The following is a 24,035-nucleotide window of genomic DNA, read 5'->3' on the forward strand; positions in this document are numbered from 1 at the left end:
CACAGTTTGACTTTTTAACCAACATCCCTGGCAACAGTCAAATTTCTTTTTTTTTTTTTTTTTTTAGGTTTTTCAAGACAGGGTTTCTCTGTGTAGCCCTGGCTGTCCTGGAACTCACTTTGTAGACCAGGCTGGCCTTGAACTCAGAAGTCCGCCTGCCTCTGCCTCCCGAGTGCTGGGATTAAAGGCGTGCGCCACCACGCCCGGCTAACAGTCAAATTTCTAATGTCACCAGGATCCTGTGGCCAATGCCTGGGTCTGCAGACATATTGCCTCTAGAACCCATGGCCTCCTTACTCTACCAGGAAGGCTTTGCAAGAGTTTTCCAAGGTACACACTGACTGACCATAGGTGGCCCAGCAGAAGAGCATGTGTCATCTGGCTGGCTCCTACTCAGCTAAGCCAAGGGTGGTCTCTAAGCAGGGCAGATGGGCCACAGAGACGATGCAGTGCTCACAAGTGTTGATGACTACAAGTCCCAGCACCCACATGGCAGCTGAGAGCTGTCTGTAACTTCAGGTCCAAGAGGACATGACACACTCAACTGGCTTCCTGGACACTGCACCAGTGTGATGCACAGACATCCACGCAGGCAAATCACCCAAACATATGAAATAAATATGCATAAATCTCAAAACAATTGGAAAACAAAAGGGGCAGAATATAGGAACGCTGCCCTTCCTTCCTTCCCATGACACACAGGCTTCACAGTTTTCTTCCTCGTGTCCTTAGGCACGAGGACCAGGCCCTGCAGTGACAAGGTCACAAACGTACGTTCGCCTCATTCACCTCTTGCCAAGTGCTGGCCTGACCCGTGGGTGTGGGATGGCGGCACCTGCCTCGCAAGTTTCATTTGTTACCTGAATCTCTCTTGGTTTCTGTGCTGGCTGAGACTGCAATCCACCACCATAGCACACCACTAACCCTGGCATCTTCTCAATAGGGATCAATACCTGAGGGTTTTCCCAGCGGCTCTCTGACAGGAAGTGATGACATTTCCACCTTCTGAAATGAAATCCCCGTGCGTCTATTCAGACAAGTTTCTAAATGCAGCCATGAAGGAAGGCTGTCCTGTCTAGCTCCTGAAGCACTCATGCTGACTTACGAGGTGCCATGATCTCAGAGGGGAGAAGGCCACTTCACAAGCAGGCCAGCCTGGAGGAAAGGGAAGCTGAGTCGTGGCCCAGTACACCAACATTAAAACATCCACAGCAGAGGAAACAAGCAAGATGCAGAAAGCAACCCTGCGACCCTGAGGGACGGCTTTAGTAAGTGCGGGAAGAGAAGGCTGCTTGGACCTGCCCCAGGCTGGAGGAGAAGGGAGGGGAAGATGACAAGGGCGGGGTATAGAGTTGATATTATGCTTAGGAAGAAACGAGACAGAAATAAGCCACTACTCATGCCAAACTAAATTACACCCCCCACCCCCCCCCAGTAAATCAGCCCTCAAACTGAAACTCTCTCAGATGTGTACACGGGTAGCAAAGCATAAGAGGCCGCACAGCTCCACAAGAAGTTGTGCTGCAGTGCCTCGCATGGTGGAGCTGTTCTGAGGCGTGGCTGGAGCTATCGATCACTATGTAGAGAATGAGTCCCAAACACACTGTCACCTCTGAGCCACAGCAGGAAACACAAACCAGCCCCTAGTTGAAGTGTTAAATTTTGAAGCCAGAAGATATGATCAATTGGTGTTTCCAGTTATGTGGAGAGTAAGTAGAAGAAACCAAAACGGAGGCCACGTCACCACAGCTGTGTGCTGGATCCACACTGATTTTGTCCCGGTAGGATGTGACTGAGGTCTGGCACCCCGAAACTGAAACCGGGAGGTCATACTCACCTAAGCCCTTCTGCCCAGGGTTCTTAGCGAAGGTGAAAGTAAACTGGTAAAGGTCCTTGAACTTGACTGGGTCCTTAAGCTCTTGTTCCAGTCTGGGGAGAAGAGCTTTCAGCCTCTCTGTGCTATCGCACCTGCAACAAGAGAAGGACTCATTACCTGTGACCTGCCTTTCCACCACTCCTTCTTCACTTACAGAAGCCTCATCTCCCAGGTTCCCTTGCAAATGCTGGGAAGATCTCGTAGCTACTGAGCTGTGAAAGCACGAAGGCCATTGGCTGTGCATGCTGACTGTATGAAAGGAAGGCATATGCTGTTAAGTCAGTGCAGCGCTGTCTATACTGAGGCCAAGTGAGGTGGCTCCGTGACAAGATGGGGAGTCTGTGTTTGTGCACTGAGCACAGACCTGGGCCTTTGGCATTGCTGTGATTAATATTCGGCACTTAGGAAGCCTCGCTGCTTAAGCACTTAGGGGCCTCCTCACTGGTGCCGCTTCAGTTGGAAGTAGCTGGGTGTTATAAATCCTGTTCTTTTTACTTTAGTTTTTTGAACTGGAATCTCTCTGTGTACTCCTGGCTGCTCTGGCACTGTGTAGACCAGGCTAGCTTTGAACTCAGGGAGTTCCCCTGCCTGTGCATTCCAAGCACTGGGGTTAAAGGTGTGTCAGTAATCAGCCTGGACAGGGTGTGGCTCAGAGGTGTTTACCAGCCAAGTAAACCAAGACAAAAAGCTCCCCTACCAAAAAACCCCCTCCGGGCAGTGGTGGTGCACACCTTTAATCCCAACACTTGGGAGGCAGAGGCAGGCAGATTTCTGAGTTCGAGGCCAGCCTGGTCTACAGAGTGAGTTCCAGGATAGCCAGGGATACACAGAGAAACCCTGTCTCGAAAAACAAAACAAACAAACAAAAACCCAAAACACCTCAGTAAAAACATTTATTGTTCTTTGAGACAAAAATGTGAGAAGGTGAAAATGAAATTGGTGACTTCTGCTTCAACTGTCCAACAGGGCAGAGAGGACAGTTCGCAAGCACTGTCCAAGGGTAGTCAAGCTAAGGAGACCGGAGCAACTGGAGACAGTCGTAGACTTCCAGTCAGCCCGCCACTCCTAGCCTTATGGACTGTGGATAGGATGTGGCACAGCTGCAGTCAACCGCTGGTGAAGCATGTACCACCCACAATTGGGGTAACACTTGGGCACCAGGCACCAGGCCCATGGAGGCCCAGAGAGGCAGGGCCAGCCCCACTGACTTTCTGTCTCCCTCTCTTTTCCATCCTGATGGCATTCCGACATCCGAGTTTGACGTAAATGTGAATTCACGCTATCTTTAGACCTACATAATGTGTATGAGGTTCATCCTGTGGTATGTGCAGATACAACTCAGTCAGTTCTTTTGTTACAGGAACATTTCACATACATATACACGCACATTTTATAATTTATAAAACATACTGATAGCAAGTATGTTGCCTGTTTGTAGTTTTCTCTCTCTCTCTCTCTCTCTCTCTCTCTCTTTTTTCTTTTTCTTTTTTTTTTTTTGGTTTTCGCCTGCCTCTTGCCTCCCGAGTGCTGGGATTAAAGGCGTGCACCACCACTCCCGGCTGTAGTTTTCTCATCACAAGCAACACCGTTAGCATTTCTACACACATGGCCTGAACACACATGAACATTAAGTCTAGGCAGGGACGTGTTGCTGAGAGCAGCACCTCTTGGGTTGGTGCCAGTGCACGGAAGCTGTGATAACTGTGTGACTACACACCACGGCTCCCCACTGCTTGCTGCTCTGACATATACAGCCTCAAGACTCGGAACCGCTGCACATCTCACCCAAGCTCCCGTGAAGAATTCACATCTCTTGGTTACTTTCCAATGAGGGTTTCATCATTTGTCAAGTTCTTTAAGAGGTAGGTATAAGCCCCTGTCAGTGCTATCTTTACACTACGTTGACCTAGAATGTACCTCGTCTTTCTACTTCCTTTATGTTTTGTATGATTGTACTGGCTGGTTTTGGGTGTCAACTTGACAGAAGCTGTTGTTACCACAGAGAAAGGAGCCTCCCTTGAGGAAAGGCCTCCCTGACATCCAGCTGTAAGGCATTTTCTCAATTAGTGATCAAGAGGGGAGAACCCATTGTGGGTGGTGCCATCCCTGGGCTGGTAGTCCTCGGTTCTATAAGAAAGCAAGCTGAGCAAGCCAGGGGAAACAAGCCAGTAAGGAACATCCCCCCATGGCCTCTGCATCAGCTCCTGCTTCCTGACCTGCTTGAATTCCAATCCTGACTTCTTCTGGTGATGCACAGCAATGTGGGAGTGTAAGCTGAATAAACCCTTTCCTCTCCAACTTGCTTCCTGGTCATGTTTTGTCCAGGAATAGAAACCCTGACTAAGACAAACTGATACCAGCACAGTGGGTTGTTCCTGTGACAACCTGACGATGTTTTGGGAGGACTGTGGAAGGACTTTGGAACTTTGGGTTAGAAGAGCCACTGGTATGTTAAGAGCTCTGTGGGATGTTCTGTAGAGACCTGGAAGATAGTGTTGAGAATAGTGCAGAAGATGGAGGCCTGGTTTGTGAAATTTCAGAGAGAAGATTAAAGATGCTCATCAGGGCCATTGCTATTTTGATTATGAAGATTCTGTGGTTTTGGTTAGCTGGGGCTGAAGAATCAGCTGTGATTAGCAAGATACCAGAAGCGAAACCTTTGCATTACTGAGACTACTGATGCTCGTTAGCTGGAGCTAAGAGATTAGTGGTGATTAAGAAGAAACCAGCATCATTGAGGTGACATCTTCTGGGAAGTGTTTTCTGAGAGCACACAGAAGCTGTGTTCCAGAGATTGCCAAGGTTGTACCTCATGCTGCAGCTGGACTTGGTAATGTGCACAAGTCACACAGGTGGTACTGGTTTTTAAGGCATGAAGAGCAGTCTCAGCTGGGCACTGTGAGAGGCCATGGAGGGCAACTGGTGAAGGTGCAGCCTCAGTTGCAGTTGACTGCCCAGTACTGAAGGGGTCATCCAAAGGATTTGAGGCCTGGCACCATAAAGAGAGCCTATTAAAGGCTATTGTTGAAGCCTAGTTATAGCAGAAGACTCCAGTGTATTGCAGATGCCAGTACCATGTTATGATCACCAAGAACAGCAGCAGCACTGGAGTGGATCAACCTGAGCTTAGAGTGCTACAGAGGACAGAGCTGGAGAAGTGATGCCAGCCCTTGGAAGAGCCCAGAAGATATTAAGTGGATCCTAGACATTGGACAGTTAAGAGTTTGAGTTTGCTTTGGATTGTGACTATGCCCTTATGTTTTTTCCCCTCTTGAAGTAAGAGTATTTTAGTGGATCTCATCGCTAAGAGACTTTGAATTGTAAAAAGATTTTGAATTTCAAAAGTGATTGGATATTTTAAAGATTGAAATTTTAATAATGTAAGAGTTTATAAAGACTGTGGGACTTTTAAAATTATTTAGATTTTGGGGATGGGGGCTGGAGAGATGGCTCTGTGGTTAAGAGCACTGACTGCTCTTCCAAAGGTCCTGAATTCAAATCCCAGCAACTACATGGTGGCTCACAACTATCCGTAATGAGATCTGATGCCCTCTTCTGGTATGTCTGAAGGCAGTTACAGTGTACAATAACAATATATAAATCTTTAGGCTGGAGTGAGCGGGGCCAGAGCAAGCAGAGGTCCTGAGTTCAATTCTCAGCAACCACATGATGGCTCACAACCACCTGTCCAGTCACAGTGTACTCACATACATTAAATAAATAAATAAATAAATCTTTAAAAAAAAAGATCTTGGGGATGAATAAGAAAGTAAGGGTTGAAGCTTAATAGTGATGTGTTTGTCAAGTTGGCAAGGGGTCAATTGTACTGGCTGGTTTTGTGTGTCAACTTGACACAGCTGGAGTTATCACAGAGAAAGGAGCTTCAGTTGGGGAAATGCCTCCATGAGATCCAGCTGTAAGGCATTTTCACAATTAGTGATGAAGGGGGGAGGTCCCCTCGTGGGTGGTGCCATCTCTGAGCTGGTAGTCTTGGGTTCTATAAAAGAGCAGGCTGAGCAAGCCAGGGGAAGCAAGCCAGTAAAGAACATCCCTCCATGGCCTCTGCATCAGCTCCTGCTTCCTGACCTGCTTGAGTTCCAGTCCTGACTTCCTTTGGCGATGAACAGCAATGAGGAAGTGTAAGCTGAATAAACCCTTTCCTCCCCATCTTGCTTCTTGGTCATGATGTTTGTGCAGGAATAGAAACCCTGACTGAGACAGTGATGAAGTTAGGTGTTGTTGTGTTTGCTTTTCTTTTGCACAAACACTCTAAAAAATATCCTTCAACATATTGATTTGGTGACATTTTAAAACTTACCCTTTTGCATGTTCATGAAGTTATTTTCTACATTATTTACCAGAGGTTAAATGCTTTTAGCACTGAGAACTACAATCCTCTTGAAACTTATTTTCATAGGTTGTAATGGGGATCAAAATTAAACCAACTTGGTCATCACCTTCCTTCTATGAAGTTCTCTGGCAAAGGCTGTTTAAAACTTAGGATTTCCTTCCATTAAAAGTTTGGTAAGTGAAGACATCCCAAGTTTTCTCTTTGAAATTTTAAATAATAGACTCTGGTGACAAGAATGAGAATGTCACCAGGAGGCTGACATGTTTGAACACTTGGTCCTCAACCAGTGGAACTGCTTGGGAAGGACTAGGGGGGTCTGCCTGGTTGGAGGAGGCAGACCACTCAGGGTGCAGACTCTGGCCACTCCCTCCACCTCTCTGCTTCCAATCTGCTGATTAAGATATGCGCTCCCAGCGGTTCCTGCCCTCATGAACACTGACCCTGATTCTAAGCCCCTAATTAAACGCTTCCTTTTATAAGTTGCTTTGACCATGGTATGTCTTATATAGGGATAGAGAAGTAAGACGCAGGTTGAAAAGCATCACAAAGTCACCGCAGCGTCCTACTGCCTTCCATGTCAGCTTTCAGCACGCTGTATTGTTTGTGGGGGCGGGGGGTTGAGACAGGGTTTCTCTTCGCAGCCCTCCTGTCCTGGAACTCACTCTGTAGACCAGGCTGGCCTCAAACTTGGAAATCCACCTGCCTCTGCCTCCTGAGTGCTGGGATGAAAGGCGTGCACTATCACTGCCCGGAGGTAAACTGTATTTTAAAAACCAATTCTCTATTCAAACAGGCTGTTAAGTTTCCTGGCATAACTTTGTGTGTTGACTCAACTCACTGTTGAGTTCTGCAATGATGTCTGCCACTCCTGATGTTATTTGATTTTATGATTGTAAGGCAACAAGCACCTTTACCAGTTTTCCCTTTTAATAGCTTCTGTTAAATTATTGGGGTTTGTTCGGTTGTTGTTTGTTTTTTGAGACAGGTTCTCACTGTGCAGCTCTGGCTGGCCTGGGACCCCTGGTATAGACAGAGACCAGGCTGGCCTCAAACTCAGAGACCTATTTGCCTCTGCCTCCCCGGGATTCAGGATGTTCGCCACCATGCCCCTTTAAGTTCCTTCTGTCTGCACTGGTGACTCGCCCTCCTGCTTTCTGTCCTTTCCTCTTGCTGATCCTCCTCCTCATCTCAGGGGCTGGGAATGAAAGCCAGAGCTTAGAGGTGACATCCTGTCACCACTGCCTACCTACCTAGCTCTGTTTTTCTGTTAGGGATGGGTGGGTATTGTGATGGCCAGTTTCATGTCAACCTGACCAACGCTAGTGTCATTTGGAAAGAGGGACTCTTAGTTGAGAAAAGAACTTCCTGAGTCTGGCCTGGAGGCAAGTCTGTGGGGTAAGGTGTTGATGAGAGGAGGTGCCATCCCTGGAACGGTGATCCTAGATGGTAAAAAAAAAAAAAAAAAAAAAGGCAGTCTGAGTAAGCCAAGGGGTGTGAGGCAGTGGGCAGCCTCCTCCACGGACGGCTTCTGCCCCGAGGTGCCTGCCCTGCTTGAGTCGCTGCTGTTCCAACTTTTCTGTTCCCTGGAGGTGTACAGTGAAATAAACCCTCCCCAAGTTGCTTTGGGTCATGCTTTTTTACTGCAGCAACCTAGCCAAGACAAATAACTGTGTTACTTGCTCACCTTTTCTTCTTTCCTTAGCATTTAATAAGCAGAATTCTACAAGTGTTTAATGCCAGCACTGTCTTCACCACTGTGCTGGTTAATTTTTATGTCAACTTCACATAAGCTAAAGGCATCTGAGAGGAGGGAGCCTCCACTGAGCAAACGGCTCCACAAGGCCGGGCTGGAGGCAAGCCTGCAGGGAGCAGTTTCTTACTTAGAAACAACTTCACCGGTCTTCAGTTTTCCAGCAACTTAAAACAATTGATCCCAGAAAATCATCAGTGAAAGCGAGTGTTAGAATATCAGCAAGTGGAGTGAGTTGGCCTTTATCCCACCTCCCCGAGCAGGCCAATAAGTTAACAATTAGAAGATAAATAAGTTAACAATTAGAAGATATTTTTGTGGGTTTCCATTTACCTCTCTGTCACATCTGTTAAATGAGCAGCATCTTAAGTGTAGGTAAAAGAGGGAAACAAAAAACAAAATAATAGTTTACTGGTATTTAATGCAGCAACATGACACATTATACACTTGGTATGAAATAATAAGAGGTTAAAAACTTTACCCTGCTATTCACTGTGAATTCTAACTTGAAAGAAATCTGTTTACACATGTTAAGATTTATTTTTGCGAACTTAGTTATATGTACGCATGTGTGTGTGTATATGAATATGTATGCGAACACCTGAGGAGGTCACAGGATCCCCTGTAGCTGCAGCAGCCGCTGGGAACAGCCTGTCATGTGCACTGAGAATACAGCAGGTTTCTAACCACTGAACCATCTCCTCTGCCCAGCTGGAAGGAATTTTTAAATGTATAGAATGAGAAGAATTACTGTGAATCAAGGTGAAGAGAAAACCCTGAATGTGAAAGGAAGGCAAAGCATTTAATACACGCATATCAAGTTCCTAGTTAGAAGTCACTGAAAAAATGCTCCAACTATTTTTCCTTCTGGAGAGTTTAAGTTGAGAATAATTCACTTACCCCAGCTCCGTCATGCCATCCACAAATTCCTTTTTGCTAAATTCACATTGAGTGGCAGCCCTGAACTTCCATGCTATGACCAAAACGCTGATACTGGCGGGGTCCAGACTCAGGTCATCACAGAACTGCTGAATCCCATCGATTCCGATTTTGTTTTCGTCCTGTGGGTCTGTAGTTAAGATTGGGGGGGGGGGGGGGTTGGTGTCACCACATTGAAAAGCAATCCTCAAACACCTTGTTAGAATCACAGTACTCTTACACAGATCTATCAAGTATTTCGGCCACACCAATCAATGAACAACCATGTTCTATTAAGTATAAAACAGATATAGAGCATTACAGATCTATTCAGAAAAGTTTCTGGATTTTAGGGAAAGAAAAAACACGGAAACTCTTGTGAAAGGACGTTGTCCTGAAGAGTTAAGGGTTGGGCCCACAAGTTCAGCAGAGGAGGGCGTCGTTGTCGCCGTTGTTGTGTGCCCCAGACTCTGGGTTCTAGCATCAACACCACAAGTAAAAGCAAAGCCAAGACTGTGGTTAATGTCTCACTGAGGATGAGGCTCAGTCACAGAAGGCTTGCTTCACGCGCACACAGACGGGGGTTTATCTAGAGCTCTGATGCAGCACAGCAGTGCAAAGGAAAGAGAGTTCTTACAGTTCTGCCAAAGCAGAAGCGATTGACTGCTTTCTTTATTAATAATTTCACTTGCCAGCTCTAATACTGTGGGACAATAATTTTTTTCAAATTCAGTTAGCTTATGCACATACATTTAACAGCTTAGAGATTCATACTCCCTACCTCATATGTCTAGTTTAGAAATAAAAGAACTCAGAATCTGTCTATCAGAAAATAAAACTATAAAGTATATTAAAGGCACTTCTGCAAAATCTCAAAAAACTAGATCTTGGGCTGGAAAGATGGCTCAGTGGTTAAGAGCACTGACTACTCTTCCAGAGGTCCTGAGTTCAAGTCCCAGCAACCACATGGTGGCTCACAATCATCTATAATGGGGTCCGGTGCACTCTTCTGGTGTCACAATATATCACCATGGTACCTGTGTGAATTCCACTCGCTTTAAAGATACAAATGAAAACACCTGTAACTCCTTTCCTTAAATAGTAATTGCTCTACAGAGAACTTACCTTTGGCTACTAAAGTATTATACACAACACTATTTTCATATATGATGGTAGAAATGTGTGCTGTCTATGTGGTGCATGTGTATTGATGCATATGCCTGTGTACGCATACATAGAGACTCAAGGTCAACCTGAAGTATTTTCCCCTATTTCTCTGTTATTATTTTCAAATGTTTTCTTTATTTTATGTGTGTGAATTTTTTTTTAAAGATTTATTTATTATTACACATAGGTATACTGTAGCAGACTTCAGACACACCAGAAGAGGGCATCAGATCTCATTACGGGTGGTTATGAGCCACCATGTAGTTGCTGGGATTTGAACTCAGGACCTTTGGAAGAGCAGTCAGTGCTCTTACCCTCTGAGCCATCTCACCAGCCCAGTGTATGAATGTTTTGCCTGTATGTATTAAACCACAAGTTTGCCTGCTGCCAGTAGGAGTCAGATAAGGGTGCCAGTTCCTCTGGAACTGAAGTTACAAAGGGTTGTGAGCCACCACGCAGATGCTGGGAGCCAAACCCTTGTCTTCTGTAAGAGCCGCAAGTGCTCTTATGTGCTCAGCCAGTTTTCTTGCCTCGGGATTGCTCACTGAACCTGGAGCTGGATGCTTTGGCTATGCTGGCTGGCCGGTGACCCGGAATCCATCCATGTCTCTCCTCAGAGTGGAGGTGCTGGCGTGTCAGCGGTTGGCTTTTATGTAGGGCTGGGGTTCTGAATTTGGGTCCTCATGCTGTACCACAAGTGCTTTACTCACTGAGCCGTCTCGTCAGCCCTACTACTCTACTGTAAACAACGCACGTGTTGTCTTCTGAGATAGGGTTTTGCTGGGTATCCCAGGTTGGTCTTGAGTTTGCAGCAACTCTCCTGCCTCAGCTCTGGAAGTGCTGGGATTATACGTATGTGCCACGGTGCCCAGGAAGGAAAACTGATGGCACAAATGAAAGAGAGAAAGCAGACATCTCTAACTGTATCATACTGAGAGATTCCACCATGCCTGTGGGACAAAGGCTGTTAAGGGTGTATTAACAGGTATCACAAGGCTCAAACAGTAGCCTGCAAAGTGATTCCCTCTGCATGGCACTCACTGCATAGGGAGATACAGATCCAGGGATCAGGTGACAGCTTGCTTGTTATCAGTCTTTTGATTCCTCCCTCATCTCCAGCCTTTCTGCTAGAAGGAGGGTTCTGGAACTCTTGGCCTCGACCCACCAGCGTCTTCAGCCCCAGTCTCCCGCCATTCCACCCTTACCTTTGTACCTGCTGTACAGCTGCTCCAGCTTCTTCTGGTCCACACTGCTCTTCATAGACTCTCGGTGGAATGCCTCCGGGTTTTGGAAGAAACTGTCTGTGGCCTCGTCTAGTTTCCACTCATTCTGAGTCAGGCAGTAGATGGCAGTCCTCTCACTAGCCTGAGTGCATGCCATGAACTGGCGGACCTTGTCCTTCTGAGCTGATTTAAGTTTATGCTTTGGGGTGGAAAAACAAAAGTGGGAAAGCCAATGAAGCCATGTTTGCTCAGCCTGTTCTTTTTTTTAAGATTTATTTATTTATTATATGTAAGTACACTGTAGCTGTCTTCAGACACTCCAGAAGAAGGAGTCAGTCAGATCTTGTTTCGGATGGTTATGAGCCACCATGTGGTTGCTGGGATTTGAACTCAGGACCTTCGGAAGAGTAGTCGGGTGCTCTTACCCACTGAGCCATCTCACCAGCCCGCTCAGCCTGTTCTTAACATCTACGTTTTTTACTCCATTTATTTTTCTGGTTGGGTGACTCCACTTTCGGAACAACAGCAAGCAAAACCCTGCTCTTCACCAGTTAAGCCTGCATAGTCTTCCGGAAAGTGAAGGACGTCTTACAGAGTACTCTGAGGCCAGGAGTGGTGCTGCCAGAGCCTCACACAGAGAATTCTACGTTAGCCGGGGTATACTGGCAGACCTTGTTTATAAGTAAATCAGCAAGCCGGCCACAGTTAATCTAGCACACGGAGGCAGAGATGTGGATCTTTAGAGGTCAGCCTGAGCTACAAAGTTCTAGGCCAGCCAGGGCTACATAGTGGGTCCATCTTTTCTATCTACTCAGTTCCCTTTGTATAGAATATAGTTTTCCCCTTTTAAAACATTAGCACAATGTCTCAGTAATATACATCTGGACTTCTGTCAACGACACAGGGGCATGATGCCGTCACGGGGCGGGGGGAGCACCTCCAGAGCCATGAAGCTTCCATTGAGTGAAGGCTCCTAATAAACAAGGAGAAAGTGGACCGTTTGGAAGCTCTATTGTTTTAGAGGTTTTCCTAGTTTAAAAACAGAACTGTGCTGATGGAAAGACAAAATAACTGAGACTTTCATTGGAGGCAGTAACTTAAGGGCCATGGCAAGCTTGACAAAAGGTGCTTATGATGAAATGAAAGTAGTAGGGCTGTGTCTGAGATGAGGGGCAGGACAGAGGCTGTGGTGGGCGGGCGGTACGCAACAAGCCGCCACGCAGCAGGGCTATAGACAGTCTACAGTGACACGGGGTAGCTCTGCAGATTCCCACACCAGCACGGCTGCTTCTCTAACTAACCTGGAGAAGGTTAACAAGTGACTGGCTCGGTTCTAGAAACCAAAACAGAGCCCTCCATTCTCAGGTCTCTTTATTTATTGGGTAGTACTGGGGTCACCACTGGGTCCTCGTGCAGTGCCTTGGAAGTGCCATGCTGCGGTGCTGGTGACATATCAATAGTCTTGACAGACGATTCATACAATAAGAAAGGAACAAGTTTTACATAAGAGGATTACACTTAATCTTGTTCCAAAGGAGATGAGAATTTATAGCAATGCTGAATAAATTTTAACTTACAGAAATGCATAATGAGCACCAATGAGCTCCAAGATGCAGATGAAGAAATAAGGGGAAGGAGGTAAGAATAGGGTTAGAATATAAGACATGCATACCATGGGCTGACAATGGGAGCAAAAGCGGGCTCCAAGCCTCCTAGCCTTGACAGCAAAGAAGGAAATGTGATTAGGTTAGGAAAAGCTAACATAATAACATGTAAAATCTACCAATGGATAGACATAGTCCTGCGCTCCTGGCCTCAATCCTGAGGGAACGGTCCTCACATTGTAAGATGTGTGCAATGCCCCCTGTAAATATGCAAATGCCAACAACAAACAGAGCATATTCCAGAGTCCTAAGGCAAAACTTATGCTCACGCCAAACGCCACTGTTGTGACCCAGCAGGGGTAAGACGATACAGTCCAAAATACATCATGATTGAGTAGGCGCTGCAGATCCCAGCTCTGAGATCTTTGGGGGCTCCTGATGAGAAGACAGACTTCACCAGGCTCTAAATGGTACCAGTCTCATGCTCTTCTCCTCATGAGTATGCAGGAGAGGCCTCCTGGGATGCCACGATTTGTGATGCCACAAAAGGATGAACATGGAAAGACTGAGACCTTCTTTAAAGAGTATGGAACACTTCACAGATTTGCAGGCCGACCTTGCACAGGGCCATGCTAACCCCTGCTTCGTTCTAATTTCAGTCTGTGCTGCTGAAGAGAAGCAGAGCTTGTCTTTTGTAATACTGGACAGTGAGGGACTTTCAGAGATGTAAGCCAAAAAAATGATTCACTGTTGCAAATTTTTAAAAGACTTTTGGCATTTTTATTTATTATTTTCATGTGTATGAGTGTTTTGCCAGCTATATGTTTATGGGCCATGTGTGTGCAGTATCCCTGCAGGTCAGCAGAGAGTGCTGGACTTCTAGATGGTTGTGAGCTGCCATGTGAGTACTGGGAGTCAATCCCAGGTCTTCTAGGAGAGCAGTCAGGTGCTCTTGACAGCTGGCTCCACTATTACAAATTCTAAAATATGTTTACTTATACACACATATATTCCTGGCATGGTAAATTCTGGTAACCATGATTATAAGTGATCATATAAACAAAAGCACTCTGCAATCCCAATTACTAAAGGCACACAGCGTTCCTGAGACAAAGGCCTAGACAGTGAACATCACAGGCTACGGCCATACAGTTTCTCATACCTGCTTAGCTTTGCAGAGTAAAGCCAATAGTTCAGACACTGTGAACATGCAAATAAAACATACAGGCAGCTGCTGGTTTGTTGGTTCTAATCTGCTGCCCCAATATAGGCTTTGAAGGAATATATTCTAGATATTATTCCTTAAAACTAAACTTTTAAAAGGAATAGGCAAAGAACTCAATGTCCATTCTTAGCTAAGATCAAATTTAGTTAAATTAGGACAGATCTTATACACTCTCATAGGCATCTGACAACTGATAGAGACAGTATCTTTTTATGAGTCTGACAATCTCCCCAAGGGAAGACTGGCATAGCCAGAAATATGTAAAAAGCCTTAAGAGAAAGACAAATTTGCCATCCTCAAATGGCCCTCTATTAAGAATAGACAAGGCGGGGGCTGGTGAGATGGCTCAGTGGGTAAGAGCACCTGACTGCTCTTCTGAAGGTCTGGAGTTCAAATCCCAGCAACCACATGGTGGCTCACAACCATCCGTAACAAGATCTGACGCCCTCTTCTGGAGTGTCTGAAGACAGCTACAGTGTACTTACATATAATAAATAAATAAATCTTTAAAAAAAAAAAAGAATAGACAAGGCATCTTTACAGTGAAGTAGCTGTTAGTGCTAGATTTAAAAGTTCTGTTATGGTTATAAAACTAATTTTGGTATATGTATAGAGTATCATTCAGTCATAAAAAGGGATGAAATAATGACAAATGCCACAATGTGAATCTCAAAAACACTGTGCTCAGTGAAATCAGCCAGACACAAAGGGCCATACAGTATAGAAAATGCTATATGCTATGTGCGGGATATGCAAATTCATAGGTTAGTAGATACCAGGGGCTGAGGGGGAGGAATGAACTTGGAGATGCTTATGGATACGTGGTTTTCTTTGAGGTGATGACATAGTTTGGAACTAGATGGTGTGGGGTGCACAGTAAAGTTGTACCCTAAAAGAAAACTTCAAGATAGCAAGCAAGAACCTCCAGGACTATACACTGGATGGATAGATCTCCAGAGCAGCCATACTATTTGACAAGTGTAATACCACAGAGTGTTGCACATCAAGAAACTGTAGACATCCTCTTGAAGACAGGATGATGCCTGGGTCTGAGCTATAGAATTCCTGAAGTCACCCCTGGACGCCTCCCCCTGTGTATGACAACTTAGCTTCACTTACCACAAAGAGCCTATGTCACAGACACAAGTACGTCGGGACCCCATAGACTTTTTGAATGACCTCTATGTTAGTTAGAGAGTGGGCAGAAGTGGAGACAGGGAAATAATCAGATCCCCTCTGATATATTAAAATTGGCTTATTTGTATAGGATACCCCCACCAACTGCAGACCTCAGGAGAGTACCAAGGTGATAGTTCAACATGCGCAGCAGTGACATAGACACAGGAGGAGCAAGGAGCTGGCGCCACAGTCACATGGTCTGATGTTAGCCTTTCCAGATCAAACATGGCATCCAGATGCTGGCTGTGCTGGTGCAGGCCTTTACTCCCAGCATTAGCCCTGTCTACACAGTGAGTTCCAGGCCAGCCAAGGGCACATACCGAGACCCTCCAACCCACACCGCTTATGGGCTTCCCCACTGTTCCCGCAAAGCAGCTCAGTGTGCTCGCTGCACGAGCCTGGCAGCCGAGTTCCATCCTCAGAACCTACACAAGGGGGGAAGGAAAGGGAAGGGGAGGGGAGGGAAGAACTGACTCCGCATGTCCACCTCAGAATAAAAGAAATTCTAAGATTTATTTCTATTTTACGTGTATTTTACGTCTGCATGTCTAGTGCCCATGAAAGCCAGAAGAGGGTGACAGACCTCCTGACATTAAGGACATCAGTGAGCTGCTGTGTGGGTGCTGGAACCTGAGTCCTCCCTGAAAGTTCTCTTAACTGCTGAGCCATTTCTGTAGCTCCAGTAATAAAGGTTTTTCTTTCTTTTTCTTTCTTTCTTTTCTTTTCTTTTTTTTTTTTTTTTTTTTTTTTTGAGACAGGGTTTCTCTGTATAGCCCTGGCTGTCCTGGAACTCACTCTGTAGACCAGGCTGGCCTCAAANTCACTCTGTAGACCAGGCTGGCCTCAAACTCAGAAATCTGCCTGCCTCTGCCTCCCGAGTATAAAGGTTTTTAAAAACCAATAATCAAGAGATAAATCTAAGGAGTGTTTGCTTTGCATTAAAAAACCATTAAGAAAGCTGGGTGTGGTGGCGCATGCCTTTAGTCCCAGCACTTGAGAGGCAGAGGCAGGCGGATTTCTGAGTTCAAGGCCAGCCTGGTCTACAGAGTGAGCTCCAGGATGTTCAGGGCTACACAGAGAGACCCTGTCTCAAAAAAACCCAACCCCCCCCCAAAAAAAAAAGAAAAAAGAAAAAGAAAAAAAGAATTGGTATAGCCTGGCCTGGAACTTGTTTTGTAGACCAGGATGACCTTGAATCTAGATTACTGCCTGACCCTGACTTCCAAGTACTGGGATTAAAACTATGTGTCAAGAATGGAACTCAGATCCTCTGGAAAACAAGCAATTGCTCTTCAGTGCTGAGCCAACACTTCAGGCTGGAGTGGTAGATTTGCTTTTGGTCAATTAAATTGCAACAAAATATTACACTTAGAAAAAAAGACTATCAAGAAGAGACTAGCAGAGCTCCTTCAGGGACAACTTTTTAGTGGGGCATTCTCTGCCTAACATTTCCAATGGCTTATCTGCATCAATTTCAGATGTTTCAAAACTAAATTTACAGTAGACTGCTGCTAGAAGTGCCTGTAGCCACTGGTTTATGTTTTCACAGACTCCCACAGAGCTCAACACAGTTCCTCACATACAACAGCAGCTGTTTAGAATTGTTTCAGCAGGTGACAATCAGTAGGAGATACAGGACAAGTAGACCTTCCTAACAACAGAAGCTGGTATGAAAAAAAAAGTTTCATACACGTTGTTATCTTGTGAAGAATAACACACAACCTAGGCACAGAGTGCTCCTATATAAGATTTTAGCAAGCATCTGTAAGATGTCCTTCCACAGACACTTAGCAAAATACCTCCTCTTATGGTCAATTTACAAAGGGCTCATAGGACAAACATTTGATCATACAGATTTGTGGCCCACTACAGATTGACTGTGTTTTGCCATGTGCAAGCCTGGAAGTGAGGCCATAAAATCCAAGTGCTCCCAAATCTTCAACCTCCCAACATTTCCTTCCCCAGTGAAGTTCCTTCAAGAGTCGCAGGTGAGTGGCTTGGCCCGCTGAGTCCTCTAGCAGCTGGTCAGAGGAATCTTTCTGCTGCTTTTCTCCATTAGTTCTTGATTTCTAGAACCTTTTAGTTTTCCAGCCTCGTCCTTCTCGGTATTCGTTCCATCCCCTCTTCCCTCCCCGCGGTTCGGTCCTCAGCCCCCTGTTTCCTCTACGCAAACTCCAAGCCAAGCAGACATCTCTCCCAGGACAGAGACAAAACTTGTCTTCCTCCGGTCCCATTCACTCGCATCCTCTCCGAGCAAGGCTACCCCGAGATCCAAGGAATGGGACTGTCAGGCGTCCTCCCGCGGTCAGGGCCTTTGCACGGCTCTACTAGGCAAACCCTCCTGAACCTCCAGGGCGTCCAGTCCGTCCCTCCCCGCCTCCAGGATTCCCAGCCTGATCTCAGGAAGAGAGCGGGCGAGTAGGGGATATCCTCGCCCCGGCGAGAGCGGAGCGGATCGCAAACCATCCTAACCCCGCGGAGCCTTGCGCACCACCTTCCGGGGATCGCTTCCTTCCACCTCTTCCAGAAACCTCCCCGGGCTGACGACTTCAAAGCCCCGCCAGCTCCGCCCCAGTCGGCGTCACTGTCCACTCAGACGCGGGTCGGCTCCGCCCAGCGGGCAGGTTGTCACCCGCCGCCCAGCCCCGTCCCGCCCTCCGCTCCGGTCAGCACCCGGCTGACCCGGCGCCGCTGCCCTCCCCGGAGATCCAACGGGGCTCCTCACACCCCTCTTCACACCATGCTTCTCCAAGTCAACCGCGCCCTCCCTCAACACCCCGACGGGCACGCCCGGCCCCTCCGTCCCGTTATCCCGCAGCGGCCGCGGAGCGGTGACCTCCGCGCCCGGCTCTGGCCCGCACCTGCAGAGCGCAAAGCCAGCCACCTACCATGCTCCCCAAGGCTGCCGAGGCGACTTCAATGTTCTGCGCAAGCGCACGCCACTCTTCCTCTGCGCAGGCGACCGCCGCCGCCGCTAGCAGCAGGCGCTCTGCGCAGGCGCAGTGTCCGAACGCTCCCTTCGGCAGACCGGGGGGCTCGTCCGTCTTCGGCTCTCCGCGTGCAGCGTGGACAGGCGCCCTTCAGCTCCGAGGCGCGGCGTTTTGGGCACATCGTAACCTCTCTCGGAGGCTGTTGCCGTTCTGTGGCTCTTGGGCTTACGCACCCTCTGCAAGGAGGCTGGCCGGCCGGCTCCCGGGACTCCAGTTCCCGGCGTGCATCGCGCCGCGCGAAGGCCGACGGAGCTGTCCGTCCGCAGCCTGCTTAAAGGAGCCGTACCCACTTTCCAGCTGCGCGTCAGAAGCGCCTGAAGTAAGAAGAGGGCGGCGCCGTCCTCGGTGTCCTGGTCCCGAGGTCGGGAAAGAGATGAGAGCAATTCTTTGGCGGCCCTGTGGTTCGCTGCGCCGGGGAACTCCCGATCGGGGACAGTGATGCTGAGGTCGCATGTCCAGAGAGCGGCCTCCTCCATCGGGGTGAGCTCTGCGGCTGCGGGACTTCTGTCCTGAGATGCGCTCCACCGGGGTCCTCATCCGGGTTGCTCAATCCTGGCGACTCCTACCCGGGGCTCCTTCTTGATGTGTCTCTTCCAAAAGGGGATCCTTCCTAGGAGACTGCCTTTGTCTACTTTCCAGGGGGTGGAGGGTCTTTTCCTAGAAGTTCTTTCTGGGTATGGAGGAAGACTCCCGTTTTCAAGACTTCACCCAAACTCGGAGGTTCAGCTCCCTGAGCCTCTCGATTTGGTTATTCCCTGGAATTTTTTTGTCTCTCTGTCTCGCCCTGTGAGGCTGCCCGCAGACAGCCTCTTTTTAAAGATATACCTGGAAAGACGCCCCAAGATTGTCTTTCAATAAGGGGTGTGGGTGCCCTGCAACACTTGGCTTAAGCTTATACAGCCAGGGAGGTTGTCAGAGTCAATAATCAACCAAGATGGTTTACACATTAATTTCTTAATTTAGGTGGTGTGTGTGTGTATAAAACCAATCAAGAAGGTTGAAAGTGACGGAGAAGGTCACTCTGGCCCAGTGGGGTTAACCTCTCTTGTTTATTTATTGTCGGCATCCATCTCATCTTCCTGGGGTGCAGTGTAAATTTGCTTACTTACTAGAGAAGTATTTGCTGCTGATGAAAGGGCCTCTTTCTTCATAGATCTTTTTCTCCTCGTTGGCTTCCCTAACTAAAAAAAGAACAAGCAGCTGGCTAGTGAGTCGGCTCTGTGTCTCCTCTCTCTGTGGATTTAAGTTGGCACCTCCTGAACAAATAAAGTAGCTATTTAAACAGCCCTTTGGACACCACCAAGAAGCCATGGTTCACTGGTTTTAAGTCATGGGCTGTTTGCTCTGCCTCTGTTTTTCTTATCTTCCTTTGGTGCGTGGCATCTTATCCCTCTTCTGCATTATGTTCTTCTTTTTTTCTTTTTCCAAAGTAGTTTCAAGGATTGCCTGGCTGCTGAAGTGGCAGCTACCTGTTGTGTTCATGTGGGTATAAGTGCTCTTTCTAAATGTACTTTAGAATTAAATAGGCTTTGCTGATGGAAGAACACACATTTAATCCCAGCACATGGGAGGCAGAGACTCGGATCTCTGGGAGTTTGAGGCCAGCTTAGTCTACATAGCTAATTCCAGGACAGCTAGGGCTACACGGTAAGACTGTCTCAAAAAGAGATAGATAGATACATACATACATAGATAGATAGATACATAGATAGATACATAGATAGATAAATAGATAGAAAGATGAATAGAGAGATAGATAGGCTTTAGACCAAGGGCTTTAATTCAGTAATTTTCCATTGAGACTTTTCTTTGCTGCCTCATCCTTTTCTCCTTTTCTATATCATCTTGCAAAGAGCAGAGCTCGACTTTGGAGGCTGAGGCAAGAGGATCAGATGTTTGAAAGTAGCCTAGTTACATAGTAGTAAACAGTGTTTCAAAAATGGATATTGAGAGTTTTTTTCTTCTTAATAAACTCATGGCTGAGCTTATAAGACTGAATCACCATGCCCGGACATTTATGTGATTCTTATGCTGGAAGTATTGATGTTGTTCCAAATGAAAAGTAGCCTGGAGTTTGACTCTCAGAAAGTTTTTTCCTCAAAAAAAGGAAGGAAGGAAGGAAGGAAGGAAGGAAGGAAGGAAGGAAGGAAATTAAAGGTAGGCATAGCACTATACGCCTTTTATCCCAGCATCATTCAGGAGGCAGAGGCAGTTTGAGGCCAGCCTGGTGTACAGAGTGAGAACTAAGCCAGAGTTACACAGAGACCCTGGATCCTGTCTGTCTCTCTGTGTCTCTGTCTCTGTCTGTCTGTCTCTCTCTCTCTCTCACACACACACACAGAGAGAGAGAGAGAGAGAGAGAGAGAGAGAGAGAGAGAGAGAGAGAGAGATGAATGAAGGGAAAGGAAAACAGAAAGCAAATCCTCTGTGTTGCCCTGGTTGTCCTGGACCTCGTGTTTGTTTTGGTCAGCCCATCTCCATTAGCTTTCCCCATCTGGTCTCTCCCTTTCTTGCCTCCCTTTCCTGGGTAGAGTTAGAGTCTTTAGAAATGCCGCCTTTTATTTTTGCTACAGCTAGCCCAGGTTGTCTGGAAAATCAATGGGGATAGCAGAAAAGTGTGTGTGTGTGTGTGTGTGTGTGTGTGTATGTGTGTGGTGTGTATGTGGTGTGGTATATGTGTGGTGTGTGTGTGGTGTGCGTGGTATGTGTGTGTGTGTGTACGTGGTGTGGTGTGTGTGGTGTGGGGGGGGTGTGGTGTGGTGTGGGGGTGTGTGGTATGTGTGTGTGTGGTGTGATGTGTGTTGGGTGTGTGGTATGTGTGTATGTGGTGTGATGTGTGTGCATGTGTATGTGGTGTGTGTGTGTGGTATGTGTGTGGTGTGTGTGTATGTGGTGTGGTGTGTGTGTGTGTGTGTGTGTGTGTATGTGGTGTGCATGTGGGGTGGTGGTGTGTATGTGGTGTGGGTGTGTGGTGTGTGTTTATGTGGTGTGGTGTGTGAGTATGTGGTGTGGTGTGTGTGTGTGTGTATGTGGTGTGCATGTGTGTGGGGTCTGTGTGCGTGTGTGTGTGTGTGTGTGTGTGTGTGTGTGTTTAGGAGGCAGATTCCCAGGGAAGTGAAATGCTGGCATGTCTGGGGGTGGAGGATGCTGTACAGGCAGGACAGTCAGTTGGAGGCTCCATTAAGAGACTAAATGGGGTCTATCCATGAGCTGTAAATTGTATAAAGGCGGTATATTTTTTCTTTGTGGGCATAACTCCAGGGGCTCCATGTTCATCCGATTCCTAGAGTTTAGCTCCCTGTGTTTTGGTTTCTCCTTCAGCCCATTTCCCGGCCTCCTAGATCACTGTCTCTCAGGGTCAGTTACTGAGCACTGCTGCTTCTAAATCAATTCTCTCACCTGCCCAGCCTGTGCCTTCCTGTCTTCTCCAAACGAGACGTCAGGAACCAGGTTCTCTCTGCTCTTTTGCCACACACCCATATGTTTGTGTTAGGTCTCCCTTCCGAGGGAAAGGGAATGGGCCTGCATTTCAGTGATGGAAACGGTGTGGACATTTGATCAACACATAGAGTTCCAGGCGAGGTCAGTCTCTTGTGAATGTTTTAATCCCTGTGCTTTGCTTCATTAACTGCGGCTCATTTTGGAAAATTAGCAATACTCCACAAGGATTTGGAAAGCAAGCAGGGCGACCGAGCACACTGTCAGCGTCTCGGGAGGCAGGGGCTTCCGGGGAGATGTGAAGTTTCTCTATTTCTTCTACTTTTGACATGTGGCTCCTCTCCAGTCGAATGGGTTTTTTCTTTTTTATGAAGCTATGTGTAATTTACTTACAGAGTTACCTGTTGGGTTCTTTTGAGACAAGATGTTAGGTAGCACACGCTGGCCTTGAAGTCCCAATCCAATCTTTCTCTTTCCCAGCACTCAGGAGAGGGAATCACTTACAGGCTTGTGACACTGTGCCTGGGGGCTATGTCTTAAACCTTTAAAGTTGTCTTTAAAGTCTGATGAAAGCCCTTAACCCTCCATTTATGGTACTTAACATTCAGTATCTGATTGCAATCTGGATATGGTAAGTTCAGAAGTTGATGCAGTGTCGATTTGTTTTTCAGCTGAAAATGTGTGTGTAAAATGCCAGCCAGACACAGCAGCGGTCTCTGCTCCCGCCCCGCATCCTTGGACCATGAAGGTGCTGGACCAGAGTCTCCTCTGGATGCTGCTTCCCTTCTTTCACCTCACAGCCAGTGCTGCCGAGCACGAGGAGGTGGCCAAGCACGCCATCAAGCTGCACCGCGGGAAGGGCGCCACTGCCACTCAGAGGAAGCAGTGGGCTCTGGACAGCTGCAGGAGGCTCACCGGGCTCCTGCGGCAGAAGAATGTGGTCCTCAACAAACTGAAGAGCGCCATCAGAGCCGTGGAGAAGGACACCAGCCTTTCGGGCGAGGAGAAGCTCTTCCAGGTGCACACGTTCGAGATTTTCCAGAAAGAGCTGAATGAAAGTGAAAATTCAGTCTTCCAGGCCATCTACGGACTGCAGAGAGCCCTGCAGGGCGACTTCAGAGACGTGGTCAACATGAAAGAGAGCAGCAAGCAGCGGCTGGAGGCTCTGAGGGAGGCCGCCATTAAGGTCAGCCACCAGTCTGGGGTGTGTCGGGGTGGGAGTCGGGGTGGGGAGACACAGAATTAGGAAGGGCGGCTGGAGGGAGCACCTTTCAAGAAGCCTGTTGATGCTGACATTGCGTCTAGGAGGTGCCTATGCGTGCCAGGTAATTCCTACTGCTCAACTCACTGACTAGGAAATGGATTGGGCTCTACCGTAAACTCAGTGCCTCACGAATGGCAGCACAGTGCTTTGGGGCATTGCTGTGCCTGGCACGTGGTTTCATGTTAGCAGAGGACCTTCATGGGTCAGGTGAGCCCATTTACAGTAGGATGCTTTCTTCTTGGGTGTGATTCCTTGTTGGCTTGCCCTGTCCGGTTTGCCAAGCTCAGCAGATTTGAGCCGTTTAGGTTTGCACAGCGCCCTCTGCTGGGTAGAGCTAGAGTCGCACCTGGGCAAACGGCCCCATTGACTCCCAGGTCTGATCCAGAGAGCCTTTAGTGGGTTTGAGCACGTCCCACCTTGGTGTAAGCCCACTAAACCTCCACTCCTTACAAATTGACAGGAGGAGACAGAGTATGTAGAACTTCTTGCCGCAGAAAAGCACCAAGTGGAAGCCCTTAAAAACATGCAGCATCAGAACAAGAGTCTCTCCATGCTTGACGAGATCCTGGAAGACGTGAGGAAAGCTGCGGACCGTCTGGAGGAGGAGATTGAGGAGCATGCCTTCGACGACAATAAATCAGTAAGCAGACCAGAGCCACTGTGATGATGCAGGCCCTGGCATGCGCGAGACACTTGTGTGTGTGTCTCGGGGATGCTGAGAGTGCAGATAAGCCCAAGCACTTCTGTGCCACATTGAAGTTAATATGGCATGTCTTCAGAAGTGTGAAGCCGCTCTGCTTTCTCTGTCTCCTTAGTTCTCTGAGACAGGGTTTCTCTGTGTAGCCCTGGCTGTCCTGGAACTCCCCCTGTAGACCAGGCTGGCCTCAAACTCAGAGTGTCTGCCTGCCCTGCCTTCCTAGTGCTGAGATTAAAGGTGTGCGCCATCACCCAGCTCTGCTTTTGTCTCTCAGGACAACCACAGTCACTGTTGCTGCTGCTGCTGCTGCTGCTTCTTCTTCTTCTTCTTCTTCTTCTTCTTCTTCTTCTTCT

At 47.5% G+C, this 24,035-nt stretch overlaps 2 protein-coding genes across 5 annotated transcripts in view; one reads left to right on the forward strand and one right to left on the reverse strand.

Moving 5' to 3' along the window:
* Nucleotides 1-18,537, reverse strand: part of Dcun1d2 (defective in cullin neddylation 1 domain containing 2) — a 32,147-nt gene extending 13,610 nt beyond the window's left edge. For all 3 annotated transcript variants that reach the window (XM_021218904.2, XM_021218903.2, XM_021218902.2), the window contains exons 1-4: nt 18,182-18,537; nt 11,268-11,484; nt 8,878-9,046; nt 1,838-1,968 (exon numbers count right to left, since the gene is read on the reverse strand). In XM_021218904.2, coding sequence (XP_021074563.1) covers nt 1,838-1,968; nt 8,878-9,046; nt 11,268-11,484; nt 18,182-18,184 — 520 coding nt within the window. In that variant the 5' untranslated portion in view covers nt 18,185-18,537. The remainder of the gene's footprint in view (nt 1-1,837; nt 1,969-8,877; nt 9,047-11,267; nt 11,485-18,181) is intronic.
* Nucleotides 18,304-24,035, forward strand: part of Tmco3 (transmembrane and coiled-coil domains 3) — a 33,232-nt gene continuing 27,500 nt past the window's right edge. The window contains exons 1-3 of one of the 2 annotated variants that reach the window (XM_021218899.2): nt 18,304-18,763; nt 22,393-22,907; nt 23,446-23,625. In XM_021218899.2, coding sequence (XP_021074558.1) covers nt 22,464-22,907; nt 23,446-23,625 — 624 coding nt within the window. In that variant the 5' untranslated portion in view covers nt 18,304-18,763; nt 22,393-22,463. The remainder of the gene's footprint in view (nt 18,764-22,392; nt 22,908-23,445; nt 23,626-24,035) is intronic. The other variant, XM_021218900.2, reaches the window with a different exon arrangement.

This window comes from Mus pahari, chromosome 19 (assembly GCF_900095145.1).
Source record: "Mus pahari chromosome 19, PAHARI_EIJ_v1.1, whole genome shotgun sequence".
In the NCBI taxonomy this organism is placed as follows: Eukaryota; Metazoa; Chordata; class Mammalia; order Rodentia; family Muridae; genus Mus; species Mus pahari.